Source organism: Antechinus flavipes, chromosome 1, assembly GCF_016432865.1.
Source record: "Antechinus flavipes isolate AdamAnt ecotype Samford, QLD, Australia chromosome 1, AdamAnt_v2, whole genome shotgun sequence".
NCBI classification, from domain to species: Eukaryota; Metazoa; Chordata; class Mammalia; order Dasyuromorphia; family Dasyuridae; genus Antechinus; species Antechinus flavipes.
The window spans coordinates 661,047,329-661,071,556 of record NC_067398.1 but is presented as its reverse complement, the minus strand read 5'-3'; the positions used below and the strand labels follow the sequence as shown (position 1 = coordinate 661,071,556).

Below are 24,228 nucleotides of genomic sequence, written 5' to 3'. Positions count from 1 at the left end.
TGTCTGTCAAAGTCCTGTTCTTTGCCTGGGTCAGGGTTGCAGATCTCTTGATAAGGTATCTGAAGTAACCTTGTGAAGCCCTTTCCTTGTGAGGAGATCTGAGTTCTAGATCCCTGTTTTTCTACAGAAGATCTTTTCCTTGGAGGAAGGGGTTTACCTTCAAGAAGTCACCAGGGACTAATCTAAATGCCTTTGAAGAATGAAACCTTTATTTTACCCCTGGAGTCCAAGATCTCTCCTTCCCTGGGAATCACACTGAGATACTTTTCTTTACCTTACTTTTCTCACCAACACATCAAGATCCCCTCTCCTCCAGGGATCAGATTGAGTTGAAACCCCTTTTTTTCCTGGATTGGAGGCATTTACTTTATTTTGCATAAGATTTTGATGTTGCTCCTCTTCTGGAGACAGAATTGAGACCCTCTTCGTTAGAGTGACTATGCTGTGGCTCTTTTCTTCCACTAAAGATCCACTGAAGCTCCCTCCCACAGGGATCTGAATTGGAATGACCATGACAAAAAGGCTGAGTTATACGATAATTAGTAGTCACAGTGGCTGAAAATAATGTTGGAAGGTGGTTGAACCACCCTGCACCTTTCTATTTCACCGATTTGACTTTGTCTCCTGTATGATTTTTAGAGAGGATTCTTTTTCAGAAGTTGATTGACTAGATGGCTACTGAAGTCCCTTCCAATTTTTAAATGCTATTAAAACTACTTTATGTAATAATGTGAGCAATGCTCCAATCTTAAGGTACCTTTCTTTTCTATTGAGAGGAGGGAAGTGTATTTTACTTCCTGTTCTCAGAGGGCAAGATTGGTCATTGCAATTAATCTGAATCCATTTATCTGGCTGTCTTTTTTTACAAAACTCATTGTCAAACTAAATAGAATTCTTGTTGTTTTTTTCCCACCTTAATAAAATTACATAAAGAAGGCAATGATCTAAAATGAAAAGTGGAAGAGTGGCTCCTCTCTACATTAGGAGAGAAAGTTCTTTACTGGGATGCCCCTTACAACAATATAATCACAGGTCAATATAATCACAGCTTTTCTGCCATAATTTTAAAGAAATATCATTGGGCTTAATGTTTTTTAAGGTTCCTTTCAGCTCTAAAATTCTATGTTAGAATGTTAGAAAATCTCTGACATTTTATTGTCTATGTGTTTACATACAGACATGTATACATATATGTATACACTACACACACATACATCAGGAATGTAGTAAGCAATTGGAAGGCAATAATCTTTGCCTAGCAGTTGCCTTCTTTTCCTGTGTTTTCCCCTTTCTATTTATGTGATTAGAAAATAAAAAGAATCTTAGTGTTAAGAAAACTAAAAAACTCAGACCCAAAGAACCCTTGTCAGTTTGTTGGAAAGACATCTTCTAAGCTAGTGTCGATTTGGCATAGTACAACAATAAGACATTAAGCAAAGGATAACAAGGAATTTCTAATCCTAAATCAGAAAGAGGTTTCTAACATTGGTATCATTTCTGACCTTCTGTCAATGGTGATCTGGAAGTGGAGGTTAAAAAATGACAAAGTTTGCATGCTTTTTTTTAAAACTAAAGATTGTTTTATTTTCCAAAAAAACCTTGGCTCTTGGGATGAAGAATATATATTTTTGGAAAATAAAATGTACTATAGCCAAGGTTCTGAAAGTTGGGCATGGGAGAAAAAGCTGTTAAGGATGTCCTCCTAGCACTTTTGAAAAGTACTAGAGCTAATATTTGGGCTTTAAGTTAAAAGAGAAGAGACAGAATCCACTATTATTTCTAATAAGAAAGGGATGATACCTTAATTGAGAACTTCAGTTGAATCTAGAAAAAAAGACCTGCAGAGATGGCAAGACCAATAAAGCATCATCAAGCACCCCATGTGAGACTAGCAGTAAGCAAGGACTGTCAGTCTGCACACCATGGTTCTTAGCAGAGCCAACTACTTGCTTAGTGGAGAATGGGAATGAGGGCTAACAAGACCAGTACAATTATTTATCATCAGTCCTACAATGCTATTTAAAACATTGGAGAGAGTTAATTTTTATTGCACTCTTCTTTCTACCTCACTAAGACAGTGTCAGAGGCAGGGTTTGAAACTATGGCTAACTCAGATCTAGCAGAATTCAAAATCCTGCTCTACAGATATTGCTCTATGTAAAATCCGTAGCTATACTGTGTTGGATGCATAAGTTGCCCCTCTTCACATATACCCTGGCCACATGCTTCCCATGTGCATGCTTCTTTATAGATGTGTCCTGGTCATTTGCATTCCATGAATATATGTCCGTTTACTTCACTAATGATGTGTGCATTTGTAAGAGAGGATGCCCTAGGCTTACAGGGGAAATGTTCTACTGCTTCTTTTCTCACTGCTATTTCATCAAATGCCTTTGAATTGAATTAATTGCTTCCTCTGTCTGAGTAGGAAAAGTAAACACACGAGTGGGAGTTTATGAGTTACAATTTGGAATGGATATGAAAACACAGAGTTGGTAGAGCCTGGGGTAAGCTTGTTTGGGGAATGCATGTTGGTTGAAGGGTACTCCCAAGTGGTACAGAAACCTTTTATCTTTTTTTTCTGACTACATAAGTCAGAGCAATTTATTTTTTAAAGTTAAACTCCATTCAATTTAAATATACTCCACCAAGATCCACATTACTGGCCCAATAGTAGGGGGAAATGGTCTAGATTTTCATAGAATTTCAGAGCTGGAAGTGACTTCAGGTTTTATCTTGTCCAACTTGTACTAGAAGAAAGAAATCCCTTTTATGACATTCATTCAATTATTCAACAAACATTTATTAAGATCCTATTATGCATTAGGTACTGACACTACTAAGAGGAAAAAAAAAAAGAAAATTGTTCTTGCCCTCAAGAAGCTTGCATTCTGGGGTGAGGAGGGGGAAGAAGTATGGCAAATAAGAAAATACAAGACAGTTGAGCTGATAGGAAAAAAAACATTTAAGGGGAGGCAGCATCTCAATTAGGTCCAGCAGGAAACTTAAAGAGTTCAAAAATTGGAGGAGAGGAGGAAGTACATGCTAGATCAGAGATCTTTATGAAGACACCAATGGAAGATGGAAATAAAAATTTGCAGGAAAGCTAATCTGCTAGTTTGGCTGGAATTTAAAATGCTTTAAGGTATTTAAATCAACCTGGAAAGGTGACTGGGATGGAAGTCTTTAAATGCCAGGCTCCCAGATATTGTATATTAGTGTGTAAATAACACTTTTGAGCTGGAGAGTGATAGTGTCAGAAGTGAATATTAGTAAGATTATTTTAGCATGTGTCTGTACAGCAGATAACTTGGAGAGGGGAGGAACTAGAAGACAGGAGATTAATTAGGCAAGTGATCATTCAGTTTCTGTTAGATCTCTTATGATAGAACACCCTAACATGCAAGATGGCTCATTCTGCTTTGGAACAACTCTGTTAAAAAGTTGATAATCACTTATTAAGCATCTATTATGTACCAGGCACCAAGCTAAGTGCTGGGGACACAAAATGTGGCAAGACCTTGTCCTCAAGGAGTTCGCAATCTAATTGCATAAAAACCTGACTCTGAAAATTGACCATGTGACTCCTAGTACCTAAAAACAGTTGAGTACATTTGGGCCAAATGTTTCCATGGAGATATCATCTCCTTAAAAACACAAATGACCAAATGAGTACAAACCATCCCTCAATAATCTTCCTCTATCTCCATTTGGATTCTTATTTGACTTATTTCCTATGACAACTTATCTGTCCTATTAGAATGGAAGGGGAGAGCAATCCTGCTGACTGTGATAGGGCTTTGGAGTGCCAAGCTAGAGATGCTCCATCAATACTGAGGGAATATTTATTTAGGATAGAGGAGGAAGCTTTGGGGAAGGGGGAAACTGGGCTATGGGGATGCTGAGTCCGTCAGGCTCAAGGGCCCAGGGGCTGTGGGCAAGGGGAGAATATTCGGAAAAACTTTGCTTGGTTGGTGCTGCACTGTGAGTTCAGACTGCTGAGTGTGTAGGGAGATGTGCATAGAGCAAAGCTGAGAAGGTTGAGCCCTGTGTTGTGTCCTCCAGGACCTGTTATTCGGGACAGACTTTTTTCTTAGCCACTTCCAGGAGCTTCTGGCCTGCTTGGTTTTCGGGGCTACTACAGAGGGTGTTATGCTTGAAGAACATTCTGTCCTGCTTATTCAAAAGCCAGTGATAGAGACCACATAACCCCTCATCACATTTCCAAGGATTTTCTGAGAGATCAAATCCATCCTTCAACTGGCCCACCTTATCCAACAGCCCACTGGGGACCTGTGCCAGCGAATTGTTGGAGAGATCAAGCATATCCAGCTCGCCCAAGGAGCTGAAAATGCCGGAAGACAGCTTGTTTAATCGGTTTCCCTGGAGGAAAAGGGAATGCAGGTATGGTGTAGCAGAAAAGGTGCCCTCGGGCAGAGTCTGGAGCTGGTTGCCCTGCAGATGAAGCCTTTCGAGGTTGGGGAGGCCCTTCAGGAGATTGGGGGGCAGCTCCAGCAACATGTTATCAGATAGATCCAGGACCTGCAGGGCTGTAAAGTTGAGGAGCAGATCTGGGGGCAGTCTTTGGATCTGGTTTTCAGACACATCCAACCACTTCAAGGCCACCAGCCCTTCCAGCCAGTCCACTTTGAGAGTCTCTAGTCTGTTTCCTTTCAGCACCAAGGAGTGGAGGACTGTCGAATTTCTGAAGAGTCCACTGGGTAGCTCAGACAAGGTGTTATATGTCAGGTCCAGCACCTCAAGCCTGGGTGTGGGTTTCAGAAGCCCAGAGTTTAAATTATCAATCCTGTTGCCTGCAAGGTGCAATTCCTGGAGATTGGCGAGGCCCCTGAGGGCATCACTTGAGAGCTGTGAGAGGTTGGTATTTTCTACAGAGACAAAAGTAGTATCCACAGGAAGACCCGTGGGGAAGCTGTCCAGAGGGCCACAGGTGGCTGATGTGCCATTGATTTGCAAAGTACAGTTGCAGACCTTGGGACACTGAAGAAGTGCTTGGCCAGGAGAAGAGAACAGCAGAAGAAACAGCAGCAGCTGCATGGCTAGAGAGCTACTCAGACCACAGGCAGCCGGGCTGTGGACACAAAAAGATGAATCACTGCTTGGATGCTACGCAATCTTGTCCCAAATCCCTGAAATTCTCTCAGGGTAAACATAAGGCAAAAGGGTAAACCAGATGATCACCTGAGCTTCCTTACAATTCAAAGAATTTTAGCAGTAACTTTCTAGTAGCTTTTCCCATCTCCAGTGTCTTCCCTTCCACTCAGCCCTTTACACCTTCCCCAAATACTTCCTTCTGAAAGATCTTGCTGTGTCACCCTCTTCAAAAATCTGACATTCAAGATCCCACACACCCTCCAACGTGGAAACACTACCTTTCCAGCTTCATCTTATATTGTTTGTTCAAAAATTCCTTCCAAAGGATCACAGGATTTAGGATTAGGAGAGACTGCAGAAAGTGCCTGGAGCAACTTCCTCCCTCTCTGTATGAGGAAACAGGATCCAGGAAGGGGACTGACTTGCTTAAGACCAAAAGTCAGTTAATGTGGCAGAGGTGGGCACTAGAATGAAGGCCCTCTGATTCTAAATCAAGAGACCATTCCAATACATAATACTGCTTCTGACATCTCACATTCTGTGTTTTAAAATTCCAACTGTGACATGGTATTTTGTAAAGCCTGACATTCTATGAATATCTTGAATTTGAACAATGATTCTATTCAAGAGAGAGCTCTTCTATGAGAAACTCCTTCTTTTAAAAGTCCCTTCTAAGGTTCAGTGTTATACATTGTCTTTGAGTCCAAGTGGTGTTTCTACTTCCCACCTCCCAGCATAATTTGGAGGCGGCTGTCATCTTTCTTACCATTATCCTAGTGTCTTTGCTCACAATCCAGTTCTCTTCAACCAGAATGTCCCTCCCCCTCAGTCTTTCCCTTTCTTCCCAGCCATAGTCTACTTGATGCACTACTTTCTCCAGGAATCCCTCCCAGCTAGCCTCCTTCCCAATTGTTCAGAGCTCTTAGAATTCATAATCTCAGAGCTGAAAGAGACTGAGACAATCCTTTCATTCTACAGGAGAGGAAACTAGGACCAGAGAAAGGAAATGACTTACTTACAATCAATTAATTAGTCACCATCTAAACCATATGTTCTATGACAGATCTTCTTAAACTTTTTCCACTTGGGATCCCTTTTCACTTGAGAAATTTTTACATGACCCCAAATATATAGGCATATAAAACAGGCATACAAAATCAAAAATTTACTGATAATAAATTATGATTTCATGACACCCACATTCAGTTACAACACCCCATATGGGCTACAAACCACAATTTAAAAAACTGAGGCTTAGAGGGGAGCATTAGGGTATCCTGGTTGATGGCCTTGTCCCTTCCCATCTCCATAAGAAGCTAGATAGGACCCAGAAACACCCTTCTTCCCCTTCTCTTGATCTAGTCCCATTCCCAGCTTTTCTGATTAAAGTTCCCCTCCCACTTCTGTCATTAATTGAATCCCCTGCTTCTGTTACAGTCCTGGTTTCTCTTGCATACACATGCATATGCACTAATTGTCTCTACATTTATGCAAATGTAAAGCTGTATTTCTATTGCTATTTGTCTCTGTGCTAAGATGTGTATTGCCCTATCTGTTTTTGCATTTGTGTTTCTAACTTTCTATTTGTGTATATCTATCTGCTCCTGTATTTGTGTATCACTAATAGGTTTGTTAGTGTGCCGGATGTGTTTATTCTTGTATGTGCCCCAAGTTCTTACCTTTGGCCAGACTCTGTGTTATAGGAGGACATAGTGTCTGTTCAGCTACTGCTCACTGGCTCTTCCTTCTGGAGCCTTCCTGGGGTAGAGATTTTATACAAAGGTAGGTGGGGCAGGAAACAGGGAAGAACACTCCTGTAAAATCTCTACCCACACTGACATGGTCTAGTTCAGGGCCTCTGCAATTGCTTGCAAAATCACTGTCCAGTTAAGGGGAAGAGGGAGGGGAGGAGACTTCCCAGAATAGGTGTCACGATTGGGGCTACTCATCCAGATTTCTCTTAAATGTTATCCCTAGTTTTAAGGTCACATGTCCTTTCCTTACAACCTCTTCAAGGTTATAAATCCAAATTTCAGGCTCTTGGGAAAAGAAAGGAAGAAGGAAGGTGGTGGTGGAGGAGAGGAATAACGTTCTATGAATCCTGGAAAGGTCCACTGAACATAAAAGTTCAGCTGATGGGGACCTTAGAACACAGACCATCAGGGCATGGAACATAGAGCTGGGAGTAGAAGAACAGGCTGGTGCTTGGAACAGAGAACATCCTGAGAAGGGAGAATGTCAGAGCTAGGGATGTGTGTGAGGAGAAAGCTTTTGGGCAGAGAATGTCAGTTCTGGGAGGACCCAGAATATTCATCTCTGGGTCTCTGGGGAGGACTCACCTTGCCCAATCCATCTTAACTGGCAGATGGGGCAATGGAAACCTGGTGAAGCAAATGCCTTGCAAAGTAACGGGAAGTAGAAGTGGGTCAAGGCTGAGGGTGCAGGGTTCTTTCTTGTTCTTTACTTTGGAGTCTGTCCCATGGGGTTTCATCATTGTCATGGGGGTCAGAACTGTTGGTGGCAGAGAAATTGCTGCTTCCTGCTCTCTCTTAGCTGAAGAGATAGATGGACCTCCCCTTGCTGGGCCTGAAGCCCCTACAGATTCCTTCTTGTCAGTCATCTCTTTATCCATATTCTTACCTGCTTCCCTCCTTCATTGTCTGAGCAGTGAGACAGAGACAGTGAGGTTCAGTGTAAAGAGCTCTGGCCCTGGGAGCAGGACATCTGAGATCTGTGACTGTCACTTTCCTTCTCTGCCCCCAGTTTCCTCATTTGTAACATGAGGATGTTTGATTCAATATCCTCTGGAGACCCAGCTAAACTCTTAAGACATGTTGTGATTATATGATCATCATACACTATGAGAAGAAAAGGGTGAAGGAGAAGATGCGATTTTACAAAATGGGAAAATGAGACCCTCGACGGGGGGAAAGTCTCTGTGCTCTCTGTTACAGTTCTGTTTCCTCTCTCTGATTGTCCCATAGGAATGACTTGGTTGCCCAGCCTTCTCTTCAAATGAATTCAGTGATAATGATTCCCAGTCTCAGAACACCAGTCCCATGTGCTTCTTCAATCTCATATACACACAAATATATACACATGGACATGGAAACGCAGAGACACGTACACAGATGGACAGACAGACATAGAGCTGGCCCGCTGTATTTCAAAGAATGAGATTAACAGAAGGGCTCTAGTTTAGCTTCACTTCTGCCATATCTCCATGTGACTTTGTGATTGTCCTTTGTGGGACTCAATTTACAGGTTTCCTCATCTGTAAAATGGAGTTGGAGCTGATGATCTAAGGAGACCCCTTTCAACTTTGACTTCATTATTTGTTCAAAAGTTCCTTCTCTGACACTCCATGTTCCAAGGTCCCCTCCAGCTAGGACATTCTACATACCAAGGACCTTTCCAGCTCTTTCATTCTGTGTTCAATCAATCAACCAGTGTTTATTGAGTGCCTACTAGATGCAGACAAAAAGGAAACAGTCCTTGCCCTCAAGGAGCTCACATTCTATAGAAGACAACATGTACAACATATATACATATAAATAAATACAAAGTAAATATGTACAAAATATGTGTTGACCAGACACATGAAGGTGTTAAGAAGGTCCTGGTGAGGAACTTCCTTGACCAATACCAAAAAAAAAAAAAAAAAAAAAAAGGAAAAGAATGTTGGCTCTGAAGTCAGAGAAACTGGATTCAAAGTCTACCACTGAGGTTTTCTATCTGGCTGCTCTTGGACAGATCATTTCATTTCCCTGGCCTCAGTTTCCTAATCTATAAAATGAGATTTGGACCATTCCTTCCAGCTTGAAATCTATGGAACCTATGAAATGCATACAAAATAACCAAGGTAATTGGGGCATAGGGAGGCATTAGCCGCTGGCAGAGAGGAGTAAGAGGTCGTCTGTAGGAGGTGGCATTTGAGCTGAGATTTGAAGGAAATCTTAGGGATCCTATGAGGTTGCAGCGAGGAGGGAGGGCATTCCAGGCATGGAAGACTGTCTAATTCAAAGGCCCAGAGAGGGGAGATGGAGCTTCATTTGTGAGGAAGCTTCTCACAAGTTTGGCTGGACCATGAGGAAAAGGGAGTTGGAGCCAGGTTTGGAAGGGTTTTAAATGCCAGGAGTTCTAAGGCCTCTCTGTTTTAAGGCTCCTCCCAGCTTGAACATGCTATGACATAAGGTTCCTCCCACCTGTGATGGTCCACGACCCAAGGTCCTTCCCAGCTCTAGCTCCATCCCCCTCATCCTCTAGCTTCAAGTTCACTGAGGGATGTAAAGAGCCTCCAGCTTCCCTAAGATATGATCCCATGTGGCTGAGCAGTAGTGCCCTAGGGCAAAGCCACCACTGCTGCCACGTTTAAATAAGAATAAAAATAATTTACGTTTCTATAGCATCTTGAACTTGGAACTGATTTCCATCCAACCATCCTGTGAGGTAGGTAGCATGAGTGTTATTATCCCCATTTCACAGGTAAAGAAACTGAAACTCAGAGGTGCCTTATCCAAGGTCACACGGATGGCAAATCCTGGACCCAGACCCAGGGCCCCTGACTCACGGGGTGGACCCCAGCCACATACCCACAGCCCTGGCATCCACCACATCAGCCAGCCAGGTGGATGAGAGCCAAAGAGAGGGCCCAAGCAGTGGGTGTTGTAAACAGAGTTTTATTTGGGGGGTGGGGGGAGAGGGCTAATTCCAGAGTTAATACAGAGCACAGCTGTTGCATGCATGACCTGCAGGTCAAAGGTGGAAGGTCACAGGTCACGAGAGGATGGGAGGTGCTGGGGACCTTCTCCCTACCCTGGGACCCTATTTTACAGGGGTACTGTACCCCCCAGGGCCCCCTCCCCTGAGCCACACCAAACCAGAGCCCTTTAGACAGCAGTGTCTGGAGCATGGAGTGAGGGATGAGGGGGAGAAGGGGGGGGAGGTTGGGCTGGAATGGGAGAGGTGAAGACCCAAGCTCCTCCCCAAGCTGGCAGACACACGGCCATCTTCCCTGAAGGGGTGGGATCCCACCTCCCATGACCCCCTGCCAGTCTGAGCCACTTCGCCTCTAGAGCTCCTGCTAGATACCAGTAATACTGGCTCCGTACCTACCATGCTTACTCAGGCTCTGCCTCCTGCTGGCTAAGTCGCAGATGGCTCCCACCAGCCTGTACCGATGACCCCACAATCGCCACACGCCAGCTGCGGCCCCTGTACACGGACGCGCCCTCTCCCACTGCTCCCTTCCTCCAGGATGGACACGGGCATGCACACGCTCACACACACATATACCTACCCAGCGACCCCCACACACATACACACATACACACACGCACACCCAACTCAGAGGACCCCTGGCCCAAGGGACCATTTGGTGGGGGAGGGACACCCAGGGGCAAGGGAGGGGGGAGCTCTGTCCAGGCCACGCCCCTGGCCAGGGGGCAGTTCCTCGGCCCGGCCCACTGAGCCCGAGATTGTGCAATTCATTAAAAAGAAAAATGAAACAGAAAAGAAAAACAACCAGGAGAATGGCAGATAAGAAATGATAGGCCAGTCTCCAATCATAGGGATGGTAGGACGGAGAGCTGGAAGGGGCCTTAAGACACCATCTAGTCCAATCTAGTCCCTCGCTTCGCAGACAAGGACTCTCGGGCCCAAAGAGGTCAGGTGACCGCTAGTCAGAGGCAGGGCAGGGATTCGAAACCAAGTCCCCTGACTCCCAATCCTTCCCATCCCAGACCAGCACAGCTTCTTCCAACCCCCGAGGGAAGGGATCAACGCTCTTGTGCTTCTTGTGCTCCCCGGGGGTGCCGCGGAGGGCCGGTGTGAGAAGGAACCCCAACTCCCCAGAAGCACCCTGCTTGGAGGAGGACCAGGGCCGGCTGTTGCTTTGATGAGGGCCTAGGGGCCATCCTTCGCCTGGCCAGCTTCTTCCTGTGCCCGAGCTGGCAGGCACCGTGCCTGGGTCCCCTTGCCAGGGAAGTGGAGGCCAAGAGGATATCGGGGGGCATCGATGGGCTGTGTCCCCCGCCTTTACTGCACAGGGGGTGCAGTCCTCTCAGGCCCGTAGGGGAGCAAGCGGGCAAAGTCTGTGAGCGGGCGGGGGCGGCGGGCGTGGGGGGGCTCCCCCGGGCGACTCTCACTGCTGCCGCTGTTGAAGGTGTGAGTGCGCCGCAGGGCGGGGGCGGCCGGGCCGCTTCTCGTCAGGCTCCCGGTGGGAGGGCTCCAGGGCCTCGAGAGGCTGTCAGTGGCTGGGTCCGGGTGGCCCGTAGGCGCTGAAACTACCCGCCGCCGGTCAGGGCTGGCGTGGGGTGTGATGGGGAAGTCGACGTAGGAGGCCCGGCCCGACCTGGCTTGGGAGGGGGCCACTCCGCCCACTTGGTCCCGGCCCCCGGCCATAGCCGAAGGCAGGAAACGCACGTCGCCGCCCGCCTCGGGGTCTGGCCCGTGCCCGCCACTGTGCAGCAGGATGATGGAAGAGGAAGAGGAGGACGCAGCACCAAGGGACGGGGCGTTTCCAGAGGGCTCCCGGAGCACGGTGTGCAAGACTCCTTGCGTCTGCTCCCAGCCGCGCCGCGGCAGTCCGCCGGGGCAGCGCTTCTGCTGCAGCGGGGTCTGCTCGGGGGTGGGCAGGAGGCCCGAGGCGAGTTCGTGCTGGCCGGCCTGTAGCAAGGCTGCTTGGGGCCAGCCGTTCTGCATGAGGGGGGCCAGCAGGGTCTCAGGGGGCCCAGCCCGCGGCCCGGCCCCCCCACGCCGCTCACCCAGGCGGCTCACGCTCACCACCTGGCCCTCCCCGCCATGGGCCAGGATCGCCTCCTTATCCTTGCGGCGAGCCAACTCCCGCCGGTCTCGATGCCCCACGAACCAGCAGACGCTGAAGCCCGAGACCACGGCCCCAATGACAAAGGCAGCCACCGAGGAAGTCACCAGCAAGTTCACAGACACGAGGCCAGCCCGCTCCTCCATGAAGCTTTCCCGAAGAAGCCCTGGGACACACGTGGGAGGGCTAAGCCCCAGGCAGATGACACCAGCCCTCCCACCTTCCTTCTGGCCGCAGGAGTGAAACTCCAGGGTCTGAACGGCTGACGGAGGGAAGAGAAGCTTCCGCCCCACTGCCGAGGGTCCTCAGGAACCAATAACTGCCCTTAGCATCTCTTAGCTTGTCTCCATCTATTTCCCTCCACACCCGTCTCCCTCTATGTCCATCTCCTGGCCCGGAGAGCTTCAGTGCTCCAACAGGCTTGGTCAGACATGGGCAGCACAAAGCATGATGGGAACGGGCCAGGGTCTCCCAGTCCTTGGCCAGGGTTTGGATATGTGTGGGCCCAGATGCTAGGGTGAGGCTGGGGGACAGTTGGAGGGAGGATCATAAAGTTTCCCTTCCTCAGGAAATATTGCCAGGTTGGTTTAAGTCAGGCATCCTCCCTAACCCTCAAGCACTCACCAGTACAGTCCCCTAAGCCAGATGTGCTAGCTCCAGAGATGTCCTGGTCAAAGATAGCCCTGCAGGAAAGAAGGAAGAAATGACTGTTTATTAAATACCTACTATGTGCCAGGCACTTGTACCAAGCATTTTACAATCATTATCTCATTCCGTCTTTACAACAATCCTAGTATATAGGTGCTTCTATTTACAGATGAGCAAACGAAGGCAATCAGATTACTAATTGTCTTGTTCAGAGTGGCCTTCTGGGGCAGTACCTTTAAAGACTTTTCTATGAATATATGTGACAGAAAGAGATCGTAGGAACAAATCAATGCACATAAGTACAGAGTTCTAATACAATCGTGCTGTTTAAGAGAAGCATCTCCCTTATCAGAAGCTTGTTGATCAGAAAGTATTTATTAAATTCTTATTATGTGACTGTCAAAAAAAAAAAGTGCCTTGTTCAGGATAACACAACTTTTATCTAAAGGCCAGGTTTGAACATAGGTTAACCCTGATCTGATGTGCCACACAGCCAGCTATGGGGGACAAGTGGAAAAAGGGAGTATTCAGAATCCCATAGTCCATTCCTTTTCTCATTCACATCCTAAGGATGCAAGAAGGGGTTCTTGAATCTGGAATGAGTTTATCATTTGAGCAGATTTAGAGCTAGAAGGAATCAGGGAAGTGATCTGGCCCAGACTCCTCATTTGATATGTAATATTGAAGCCTAAGGAAACAGGTCTGGATTTGAGGTCACATAACTAGGAAGTAGCAAAGGTGGATTTGAACCCACACCTTTGAACATCAAATCCCTCTTTCTGCTTCTCCAGTCTTTCACTATTAGAGGCCGGCGGGGACCTAGGGTGGTCACCAAGGAGGGCTAAAGGGAAGGCTCCCCTAGCTACTGCTGGCCTTATCTCTTTGGAAATTTCACCTCATTTCAGTGACACTTTCAGAATTACAAAATGCTTTCCTCAAAATAAGCCCAGTTATCATGCTGTTTCCCCTCTATCTTATAGAGGAGAAAAATGGGACTAGATATCTGGATAATGCAGTGGGCATAGCACCTGGAGTCAGGAAGACTTATCTTCCTGAGTTTAAATCTAGCTGTGTGACCCTGGACAAGTCCCTTAACCCTATATGCCTCAATTTCCCCACCTGTAAAACAAGCTGGCAAACCACTCCTGTATCTTTGTCAAGAAAACTCCCATTTAACATATATTTTATCATGTTAAATATATATTGGGTTATTTGCCATCTAAGGGAGGGGATGGAGGGAAAGGGAAGGGAAATTGGAACACAAGGTTTTGCAAGAGTTGATGTTGAAAATTTATCCATGCATATGTTTTGAAAATAAAAAGCTTTAATAAAAAAAGAAAACTCCCAAATGAGGCCTTAAAGAGACATGACTACTATGACTGAACAACTGGAGGTGAAATTAAATTGGAGAGAATGCCACATCCATGGAAGGTGACTAGGGTGAGTTGAAGGGCCATTGATGCTGAGTTCGACTCCTGACTTGACACTTCTTCCTCAGCTCACCCCATACCTGGTGCCTGGGGCCAGGAAGATGCAGGAACCATCAGGTGTCCAGCCACAGTATGGGTCCTGACTGCCGATGCAGTTCCTGAGGGACAGGAAGGAAAAGGGACAAAGAGGAGCAGAGGTAAGAGATCCAAGTGCCCTCGGGCATGTCATCAGGGGACTGTCTCCCAGGCTTCCCCCAAACCTCCAGCTTTTCCATAGTTCTTTTATACCTCTGGTTCCCCAAGGCCCCCAGAGAACCCAGGAGACACTGACTTCCAGGCCTAGGGTGAGGTGGATTCTCCCCCAAACTTAAAGAGCTTCAGAAAACTCACTTCATGCAACCCGAGTGCTGCTGACAACGGGCCACGGGCACACGGACCACACACCGAGGGAAGGCTACCAGCAGGGCCCCAGCTGTGGGGTCAATCTCCAGACTCAGAAGCCTCCGGCTCTCCTCAGGGCCACGCCCGCACCTGGCCAGAAAAAAGGATCAGGTGGGCTCTGGACCAGACAAGTAATCAATGGGGAAGGGGGAAGCTGGGAGTGGGTTGGGACTGTTCTTATAAACAATCCTGACAAGCTCCTAAGGACATGGAAGGTGCCACGGCCCACAGAGGTGGGGACAAGCTCAAACATACCCTACCCCTCTACTAGCACCTCCCACACACCCTCACCTGTCGGGCCGGTAGGTCTCAAACTCCTCCAGAAAGACGCTCTGCTCAGTGGGGCCCCGGGAGTTGCTACTGGGTCGGATTAGGAACTTCAGCACAGTGCCCGTATCAGAACCCAGGAAGACAACGGTCTGGTTCCCCCAGGGCCCTGCACTGGTGTCCACAGCTACTCGGGTAAGCTGGTGTCTAGTGCCCGGGAAGAAGAATGGAAGGTCAGAGCTTGGGCAGCTTCATCACTGGTCATGCCCACCAAAGGACAGCTGCTTTACTCAGGTGAACATAATTTAATGGCCTTACAGGACCATGGGACCTTACCACAGGTCTACCTGGCCCATCCCATCTACCTAAGATATCCCAAAGGTGAGCACTGATATATAAACATACACGCTAACACACCTATAATGATACAAGGCCTTTATGTGGATTAGAACTTGATCAACGTGTGGATTGTTGAATATCGACACAATATATGTATATACCAATGCCCACAAGCTTGTTGTTCCCCTTATATCCAATTCTCCTCTTGGCTTTTGTATTTCTATTTTGTATTTGTGAAAGCACATTCACTCAGGCTTCCATATTCCTACAGTTGAAACCATCTTGGACCCTTTTCTCCACCCCTAACACACATCCTTTGGTTTATGGTTGATTTTACTTATGGACAATCCTTGTAATCACCTACTCCCTTCTATTCTCTCTGCTTATGTCCTAATCTTGCCCTCATTGCCACGCGCCTTCCTACACTCTCCGCAGTCCAGTCTTCCGAGCAATGTCCGAATTATCTCTCAGCCGGTCATATGTCTCTGTCCAAATAGCTTCAGTAGTTCCTTAGAGCTTACCAGGTAAAGTTCAAACTCTTCTGCCTGACATTTAAGGCACTCCCCACACCTTTCCAGCCTCATCTCATTGCTCTCCTATAGTCAAACTGGAAAATTTTCTGTCTCCAAAACTAGCTTAGGCTTTTCAGCTCCTTGTCTTAGTTCCTACTGTTCCCATATGGCTATACTGTCCTTCCTTTCTTCATCCCTTCCTTCTTCCTTCCCTTTTCCCCTCCTTTTCTCCTTCTCCCCCCAAAAAAAACCAAAAACCAAAAACCAAAAAACCTTCTTCCTCCAATCTCTCTTCTCTTCATTTCTCACTCAACTCTCTCCATGCCTCTGGACTTCATCATACCCTCTCCTTGTTTTTTCATTTCTTTTGGTATGTTGTCTTAGATTATTAGATTGTAAGCTCCTTGAGGGTAAGTATGACTTTTTTTTATTTTTAGTTATGACCCTACTGCTTATTACTGTGCCCAGAAAAGAGCAGGTGCTTAATAAATGTTTACTGATGGATTCTGTTGCAATATTACTACTAAGTGTGTATTATCATCTGAGTTTGTGACTTATCTTCCTATTGCTGTGAAGCCCATAATGGGGAGGGGCATCTTAGCTAAATTTTGTATCTCTCCCAGCACTGCGTACAGGACTTTGTATGCAGTAGACATGTCATAAGTATTTCCTGAATAATACATAGGTGCTGATATATATGCCAACATGCATATATGCTAATATAGCTTTAAGGTGACACTGTCTCCCCCCCCCCCAATACCACCAATAAAGGTAATGATCAACATTTGACTTGGAAGAACATACACAGTAATGCTTGATGACATGGATATAATTACGAATACTCCCTCTTATCCCCCTTTTCCATGTTTCCTCTTTTTCTCCACTTCCCTAGGTACTAACCGGGCAAGGGTGCGCACGATCCAGGGGGCATGGCCCAGGGAAGGTACTGCCTCATCCATAAGAGGGTGGGTCTTGACAAAGTTGAGGATCTCATCGGGGAAGGCACTGGAAGCATTGTAGGGCATTCCAGGGGCTGCACAGAGCCCAGGCCTGAGGAAGGAAGAGAAAGATTAGGGGCTGATCAAGATCCAGAGGGCTAATACACTGCTTCCACTGCACCCTGGTATCTTGGGATCATGGACAACTGACTAGGGTCAGAGGGTATGGGCTCAAATCTGGGCTTTGCCACTTAATGGCTTCATGTGAACTCAGGAGGACCTGAATTCAAATATAGTTTCAGACTCTTAACACTTTCTAGCTGTGTGACTCTGGGCAAGTCACTTAACTCCAATTGCCTCAGCAAAACAAAACAACACACACACACACACAACACAACCAAAAAACAAAACAAATAAAATATACTTATCCAAAAAAAATGTTTTTTTAAGTTCCTTGATCTTCTATTAAGAATCTTGGATTAGATGATCTCAAAGGAACCTTCAGCTCTGATTTTACTAGGACCTAAGTTCTAGTCAAGTCTTTGGCTGCCTGGCACTAAGGGCAGGGGTAAGACCCACCTCGTAGCTTTCCTGGTTTCTTTTAAGGACCCCCCTTTTAGAGGTGTCTTTTCTCTTAATTCTAGTGCCTTCTACCTGTTATCCACAGTTGATTTCATACATGTTTTATTGTGCAAGTGTTATATTATTTGCTGTTTCTTGAGGACAGGGAACCATCTTTTGCCTTTCTTTGTATCCTCAGAAGTTAGCCCAGTGCCCGGCATATAGTTACACTTAAATGCTTCCTGACTATTTTTTTTATTATAGCTTTTTATTTTTCCAAATAAATGCAAAGATAGTTTTCAGCTTTCACTTTTGCAAAACCCTGTGTTCCAAATTTTTTTCCCCTTCCTCCCCCTCCCATAGACTTTTTCCTTCTTCTAGACAGCAAGCAATCTGATATAGGCTAAACATGTGCAATTCTTCTAAACATAGTCCCATATTCATCATGCTGTGTATTACTGATTATTGACTGACTCACCGAGGCTTGGGTACCAGCTCTTCAGGCACTGGAGTCCAAATGGACTCTGGCGACTTCTGTTCTCGAAAGCGGCCCTCAAAGACAGCTGCCACCTGGCCCATGTCGAAGGCGCAGACAGCCGAGCCAGGGATACTGTAGGGGAGAGAGGGGTATGAGGGTGGGGAGGTCCCAGGAGAGTCAGAGACAGGCAGCTGGGAGCAAGGCTAGGGGTTATGGGGGAATTAAGGGCTGGTGGTGAGTTAGGGACATGGAAAACTTAAGGACTTGAGAGTTAAATGCTTGGGGATCTGGAGGCATGGAGAGTTGAAGTCGGGGTAGGAGAGGAGGGACAACATGAAAAATTGGAGTGAGGGCTAAGGGTACAAGGTGAATAAATCACTCAAGGAAGGTTTGCCCTGGGGAACCTCGGAGACAGAAAGACGTTTGGATGGGCTGAATTCTCCACTCTTGGGACCCTGCTAACAAGGCTATGAATTGGGGCTCATTTAGCAAGTACCATTCCCTGTTCTAATGACCTGTTGCTAGGGGTAGAAAAGAGGGCCAGGATCACAGGACGGCCTCCCAAATTGAGGATGCCAGTGGCAGCCTGGAGGACGTTGAAATAGAAGTGAGAGTCTCCAGGTACAGAGCAGTTGAGTCGGGCCTTCAGGAAGGATGTCCATTGTTTCTCCAATACTCGAGGGGAGCCACCCACATCGTTCTTGCACACGCGGCCCACACGAGACACCACAACCTAGGAGGTAGCCCTGGTGAGTCACATATCCCATCCATTCCCTAAACCTAGCCTGGAACTCCCACATGATAGATATCAGTCAGAAAGAAAGCAGTCTTATAAAAAGTACCATAGCCTGAAATCGGAGGAGTATGTTAACATCCTAGCAAGGGCACTAATTCGTTGTATGACCTTTGGCCAGACACTCTTTACTCTAAGCTCCAGCTTTTTCATTTGTAAAGTGAGAAGTCAGACCAGAAGAACTCTAAAACTCTTTACTATTGTAAGGGTTTGGGGATTTTGGGGGGCTTTTTTCATTGAAGAGACACACAAGTTTGGTGCAGGGGAGAGAGAGCTGGGTTCTGGTTCTATTTCTGCTACAGATACATCACTTCTTCAAGTCACTTTCCCTCTTTGGGGCCTCAGTTTCCTTATTTGTAAAATAGAATGAATAATAAAATGGGAAGAGATATTAAAGTGATCTGGAAAACATTAGTCCCAGTGTGAATGGAAGAAGCCTGCCATCTTCCTTTACGGTATCCAGCTCTGCACTGAGCACTCTACAAACTTGTTCTGGTGACTGTTATGGGTTAGAACTCAGGCCTTGGAGGCCCCAGAGATTGTATCAGGGGAGCGTTTATCCCACTTGCATCTCCCAGTCAGGAATTCACCTTCTCCAAGTAGTTGAACTCCATGGCAATCTCTCGGAAAAAGAAATACACGTGACTTCCCCACTCCACGGCATGGACGAAATAAGGCTCTGTGAGTCAAGGGATAAGATGAGGGGAAGAAAAGGGAGGTCAACATTCAGCTCTTACTGTGAGGAGAAACACTTCCTGGAGTGAGAATGTTTGTGACACATGCACTAGGCAGTTGAGTGGGGGGAAGGAGATTTTTAATGATGACAAGGGAATTTTGGGGGGTGTTGGGAAGTGGGATGGGAGTGGGAGAGAGGGTAGAATTGTAGAATGAAAGGACTTCCAAAATCATCCCACCAAGATTCTAGCTCCCAGGCTTATCATGTGAAGAACTGAGTTTTCTCTTTGTCTATCACCACTAAAGACTCTTATTTTGGTGGGTAATGCAGTCTGAGATGCTTTTCCTCCTCCCCTCCCCAGCTTCCCACCTTTGAACCACTTGGAATCATGCTTGACTGTGCGGAGTGTGGGGCTGTCGCCCAGACTTCGGTAGATGACAGCATCAATAGCCAGGAAGTCAGTGACAGTCGCTGTGAAAAGCATCCCACCTGGGAGGGCACAAGAGGGAGGCAAAGAACTAGGGATTAGGGGGCATACAGATTGGAAGCATGTACCAAACTGTATGTGCAATGGGCAAGTTCTTTCCTGGTCCACAGTGAGAGCTGAATAAGCCTAGAACAGCCAGTTACTTTCTGAGACCCTTTCTCCCATCTATGTAATGGGTGAGCTCTTTCCTGGTCCACACTGAGAGTTGTACAAGCCTACAATAGCCAGTTACTTTCTGAGATCCTTTTTCTCATCTATGCAAAGATTGAGCTCTTCCTTGGTCCACAACGAGAGCTGAATAAGCCTAAAACATCCAGTTACTTTCTGAGACCCTTTTCTCCATCTATGCAATGGGTGAACTCTTCCCTGGTCTATAGTGAGAGCTGAATAAGCCTAGAATAGCTAGTTACTTGCTGAGACTTTTTTTTCCCCATCTATGCAATGGGTCAGCTCTTTATCCTAGGGCTAATACACAGACAGAAGGGATGGAGGAAATGTATTTTTAAGCAAAAATTTCTCTATGAGGGTAGTATGCATGAAGGTTTGGGCCTATTTCACTGGAGACCTAAGGGATGTAAGGACTGACCGAGGGCCACATATTGAACATCAATCCTGGCCCATGGCTGGGCCAAGGACACTCACCAGAGAAGAGGGCAACATTGGCGTGTTTGGGATCATAGGGGCACCGGGCCATCCCACTGATGTTGTCTCCCATAGGCTCGAGGGTGTCCATCTGCAGGGGCAAGAAGGATGTGAGTGACCCCAGCGTCTCTTCTGTCCCAGCCTGACAAGGTCATCCACCTGCCCATTCATTTCCAGAGAGGGAAGATATTTCTAAATTTCTTTGAAATCCACAGGGCAAATCCTGAGAGTGAGCAAACCCTCCTGTTCTGGATCCATAGCCAGGGCCCATAGGCCTGGACTGGGCAAAGGTATAGCCCTGGGTCGAGGGAATAGGCAGGCTGGGACTTAAATTCTAGCTGAGACAGCCCTAAGGAGCACCGGTCCCATATGGGACTTGAATAGTGTTACAACTTATGTTTTGCTAAGATGAGAAAAGAAAATTGTGGCCACTCTCACTTAATGGCACGGTGAGAGGTAAGTAAGAGGAAGGGCAGAGGCAAGAAGGGTCGGAATTCATGCTGTGGTTGGTACTGCCCTGGGATGGGAGTCTGGGCAGCACCAGGTAGGGCCAGGACTCACGCTGTAGTTGGCACAGATAGGGTTGAACGCGTTGGACCCACACACAAAGAGGGTGTTATCATCTCGAACCAACAGCACCTTCACAAAGTTACGGCATTCACCCTGAGGAAGAAGAAAAGCATCATGGGGATTGGGAGGTGGGTAAGGGTTAGGGCCACCTACCAGGACAGTCCTGGGGGAAGGGACTTGAGTGTGAAAATGGGCATCGATGTCTGGGTCTGGAATGAGGAAAAAATGAGTCTTACCTCCTGCTTCCCCTTCATCCGACAGATGTTGATGTCATTTGGATTTGACTGCCAGGTCAGCTTCTATGGAAACAGAATTAGGGGCATAAGCTGAGGGGAAGGAGCTAGTGCCCAGGGCTGCAATGAATGAGGTTGGGTGGTTTTCAGGTCGATCAGGAGTGTGTGTGTGTGTGTGTGTGTGTGTGTGTGTGTGTGTGTGTGTGTGATATGTGAGAGACACACGCAGAGATAGAGAGAAAGAGAGAGACACAGAAACACAGAGAGATAGAGGGACAAAGATAGAGACACAGAGACAGAAACAGAATCAGACAGAGAGGCAGAAACAGAAAGAGAGCAAGAGATAGAGACAGATTGATAGAGACTAGAGAGAAAGACAGAGATAGGGAGATAGAGAGGCAGACAAAAAAAGAGAGACAAGAACAAGAGATAGAGGCAGAGATTGAGAGAGACAGAGACAGAGAGATAGAGAGACAAAGTCAGAGAAACAGGAGATAGAGCTACACAGAGAGACGGAGACATAGAGAGAAAGAAGAGGAGGAGGAAGACAGAGGGAAGAGAGAAAAGAGGGAAAAAATGAGAAAGGGGGAAGAAATGAAGAGAAGAGAAAGAAAGGGCAAGGGAGAGGAGTTAGAAGGGGAAAGGAAGGGAAGAGAAAAGATGAGAAGCTGGTTCTGTGCAGGGAAGGAACACAATCTCTATATCTGGGAATCATAACAAGAACAAATTCTCACTTCTCTAGTCCTTTCAGATTTACGACACAAATCCTCCAACTAAGATGGCTACTGTGTTATTCTTCCCATCTCAGAGATGAGGAAGCTGAGACTTAACAAGGTAAAGTGACTTGACAGAATCAAACAATTAGTAAGCATCAGAGCCAAAGTTTGAACCAGGGGTTCTCACATCAAATCCAGCTCTCAGGTGCTCAAGGATGCAGCATGGTTAGTACAGAATGTATTGGGTTCAAACCCTGGTTCTGCCATTTACTCTCTGAGAGAGACTTTGTGAGTCAGCTCACCTGACTGAGTGGCAGTTGCTTTATTTGAATGCAACAGAGGTGAGAAGGTGGCAGAATCGGGGCTTGGGTTAGAATGCCTCAAAAGCCCCCAAATCTCTGACCCAGTGATCTTCCCATGGTCCTCCCAGAGATTTGGGGGCGGGAAGTCAGTCTCCATGGGTGGGAAAGAGAGAGGGGGTGTCTCTGAGGCACGCAGAATGGGGACTGGTCCTGGGTGCCCTCCCTTCTTCCCTCCTTTCCTCAGCCCCACCCAATGAGGTCCTCCTTCACTCCCCACTCACCCGATGGTAGCGCAGTTCACTGGCTGTGGGAGGCTCCAGCTCTACTCGGTACAGGTTATCCCTGTGAGGGGAACCTGGGGCTCAGTAAGGGTGGGGGAGGGCATCCAGACAGACCCTCTGGGCAGCCCTTCCCTACCACCCTGCCACAAACAAGACATCCAACATGGCAGCCCACTAGCATGTCCCGACAAAGAAATACGTAATGTTGACATGCCTTCATGGACCCCAAATGTGCTAATGTCCCCAACAAACCAACACAGCCCAACCCAGTAACAAATACACATTAACATTCAATATGGCAACACACAAATCACATGCACCGATGTGTCCCAGATGGTAACAAGCCAACCCTTCCCTAAAACATGGCAGTTTACTCAAACATGCCCAGCTGCCCATACCTGTCTCCAATGAACAGGGTCCTGTTGACCCGAAGCATACGTTGAATGTTGAGCCCTTCGGTGCTAGAGGCTGGAGGGAAGCGGCTTGGACCACTGCCTGTGAACACTGGGTACTGCTTTAGGTCTGTGGGCCAGGGGAAGGGAAAGTGAGCTGCCCACTGTAGAGAATGACTTCTGGGAAGTCTCTCCTCTCCCCTGTTCTAGGACTATGGGGAAGGAATTCTTCAGGGGCTTGGAGGCATCCTTGCGTAGGATCTGCAGGATCTTTCTTTACAATGACTTCTCTCCCCCACAAACTTCCCAGGTTCCCCTCCCCTAATATTTCTCTTCCCTCCCCCTAAAGCTTCCAAGATCCCTTACTTCAAAGCCCCCAACTCACAATCCCGTGGTGCCACTGCGAGGGGTTGCGGCTCCTCGGGGAAGAGGCCCTGGACAGCTCCCAGCACCAAGGTCAGGATCTGAAGCAGGACGTGGGTCCAGGTCCTCAGCACCGGGAAAGGTGGCAGGCTGGACGCTGGCATGGTTCTGTGGCCAGGTAGGGTGCTCCTGCAGCATCGAGGGAGAAGAAACGGGCAGCGTACTGAGAGGGGATGGGCAGCTGGGAGGCAAGCGGATAGGGCACTGGGTTTGGAATCAGGGAGACTCATGTTCATGAGTTCAAATCTGGCTTCAGATACTTACAAGCTGTGTGACCCTGGGCAGGTCACTTAACCCCTATCTGCCTCGGTTACTCAACTGTAAAAGGAACTGGAGAACAAACCTCTCCGGTATCTTTGCCAGGAAAATCCCAAACAGGGTCACGGAGAGCGGGACACAATCGTATCCAGAGAACAACAAATTGGAAGGGAACTAGAAGCTGAACTTTCTTTGGCTACCACCAGGGGCCGCCTGAGAGCCACCCACTTCTTCCAGGGCCCCGAGCGCCCATGAGCCTCTGCCAGGAGTGCAGCCCCAGGGACAGAGATGAGACGGGTCCTGTCTGGGGAGAAGCTGCTTTCTGCACTCCAGATTTGGAGCCCTAACAAAGGTGATCCAATTGAGGCACTTGCCTCAGGCAGGCAAAGCTGAAAGGTGCCAAAAATCTATAAAATATTCATCTACTATCCCAGGCATACCATGCCATTAGGTGAGAGGGTCACAATTTTCTATTCTGGCCTTGGGCAAAAAATTAGTTGGTGACAGTGCTGCCCAAATCCCAGATGTGGCCAGTTCTGCGGCATCAGCACCATCCCCCCCCCCCCTTCTCCTCTGACAGACAGCCCTCTCACCGGCTCCATCTGTCAGCACCTCTCCCTCTATTGCGCAGGTCACCTCCAGGGCAGATTGCAACCTCCAGACCCCGAGACATCCTAGAGTTCCCAAGTGGCAGAGAGATGAAGCTAAAGGGGAACTGGAGGAAGAACTGGGGCACGAACTAGTGCCCTTGTCTTCGCTTTCAGGCAGGACTAAAGTCCGGGCCCAGAGGGCAATCAGTAAATGATAAATGTCTCCTCCCTACCCCCTTACCCAATTGCCTTGCAGTTAGTCGTGTGAGGGATTTTTTTTAAAGGGCTACCAATCTTTAGCTTTTAGTCAGAA

The 24,228-nt window shown here is 47.2% G+C and overlaps 2 protein-coding genes across 3 annotated transcripts in view; both read right to left on the bottom strand.

Moving 5' to 3' along the window:
* Nucleotides 1–2,782: 2,782 nt before the first annotated feature.
* LRG1 (leucine rich alpha-2-glycoprotein 1) lies at nucleotides 2,783–9,683 on the bottom strand. Its single transcript, XM_051971852.1, has one exon. The coding sequence runs from the start codon at nucleotides 5,056–5,058 to the stop codon at nucleotides 4,072–4,074; it is 987 nt and encodes a 328-aa protein (XP_051827812.1). The 5' UTR covers nucleotides 5,059–9,683; the 3' UTR covers nucleotides 2,783–4,071.
* A 95-nt stretch (nucleotides 9,684–9,778) lies between these two features.
* Nucleotides 9,779–24,228, bottom strand: part of SEMA6B (semaphorin 6B) — a 43,929-nt gene continuing 29,479 nt past the window's right edge. For both annotated transcript variants that reach the window (XM_051971850.1, XM_051971851.1), the window contains exons 3-18: nucleotides 23,030–23,196; nucleotides 22,651–22,774; nucleotides 22,253–22,313; nucleotides 20,957–21,019; nucleotides 20,712–20,813; nucleotides 20,151–20,241; nucleotides 19,391–19,510; nucleotides 18,936–19,024; nucleotides 18,068–18,285; nucleotides 17,553–17,684; nucleotides 16,476–16,625; nucleotides 14,749–14,931; nucleotides 14,407–14,547; nucleotides 14,097–14,174; nucleotides 12,563–12,621; nucleotides 9,779–12,104 (exon numbers count right to left, since the gene is read on the bottom strand). In XM_051971850.1, coding sequence (XP_051827810.1) covers nucleotides 11,152–12,104; nucleotides 12,563–12,621; nucleotides 14,097–14,174; nucleotides 14,407–14,547; nucleotides 14,749–14,931; nucleotides 16,476–16,625; nucleotides 17,553–17,684; nucleotides 18,068–18,285; nucleotides 18,936–19,024; nucleotides 19,391–19,510; nucleotides 20,151–20,241; nucleotides 20,712–20,813; nucleotides 20,957–21,019; nucleotides 22,253–22,313; nucleotides 22,651–22,774; nucleotides 23,030–23,196 — 2,731 coding nt within the window. In that variant the 3' untranslated portion in view covers nucleotides 9,779–11,151. The remainder of the gene's footprint in view (nucleotides 12,105–12,562; nucleotides 12,622–14,096; nucleotides 14,175–14,406; nucleotides 14,548–14,748; nucleotides 14,932–16,475; nucleotides 16,626–17,552; nucleotides 17,685–18,067; nucleotides 18,286–18,935; nucleotides 19,025–19,390; nucleotides 19,511–20,150; nucleotides 20,242–20,711; nucleotides 20,814–20,956; nucleotides 21,020–22,252; nucleotides 22,314–22,650; nucleotides 22,775–23,029; nucleotides 23,197–24,228) is intronic.

What these genes read in the sequence shown, in the direction of transcription:
- LRG1 (XM_051971852.1), bottom strand. Translation starts at nt 5,058, where the DNA reads ATGCAGCTGCTGCTGTTTCTTCTGCTGTTCTCTTCTCCTGGCCAAGCA.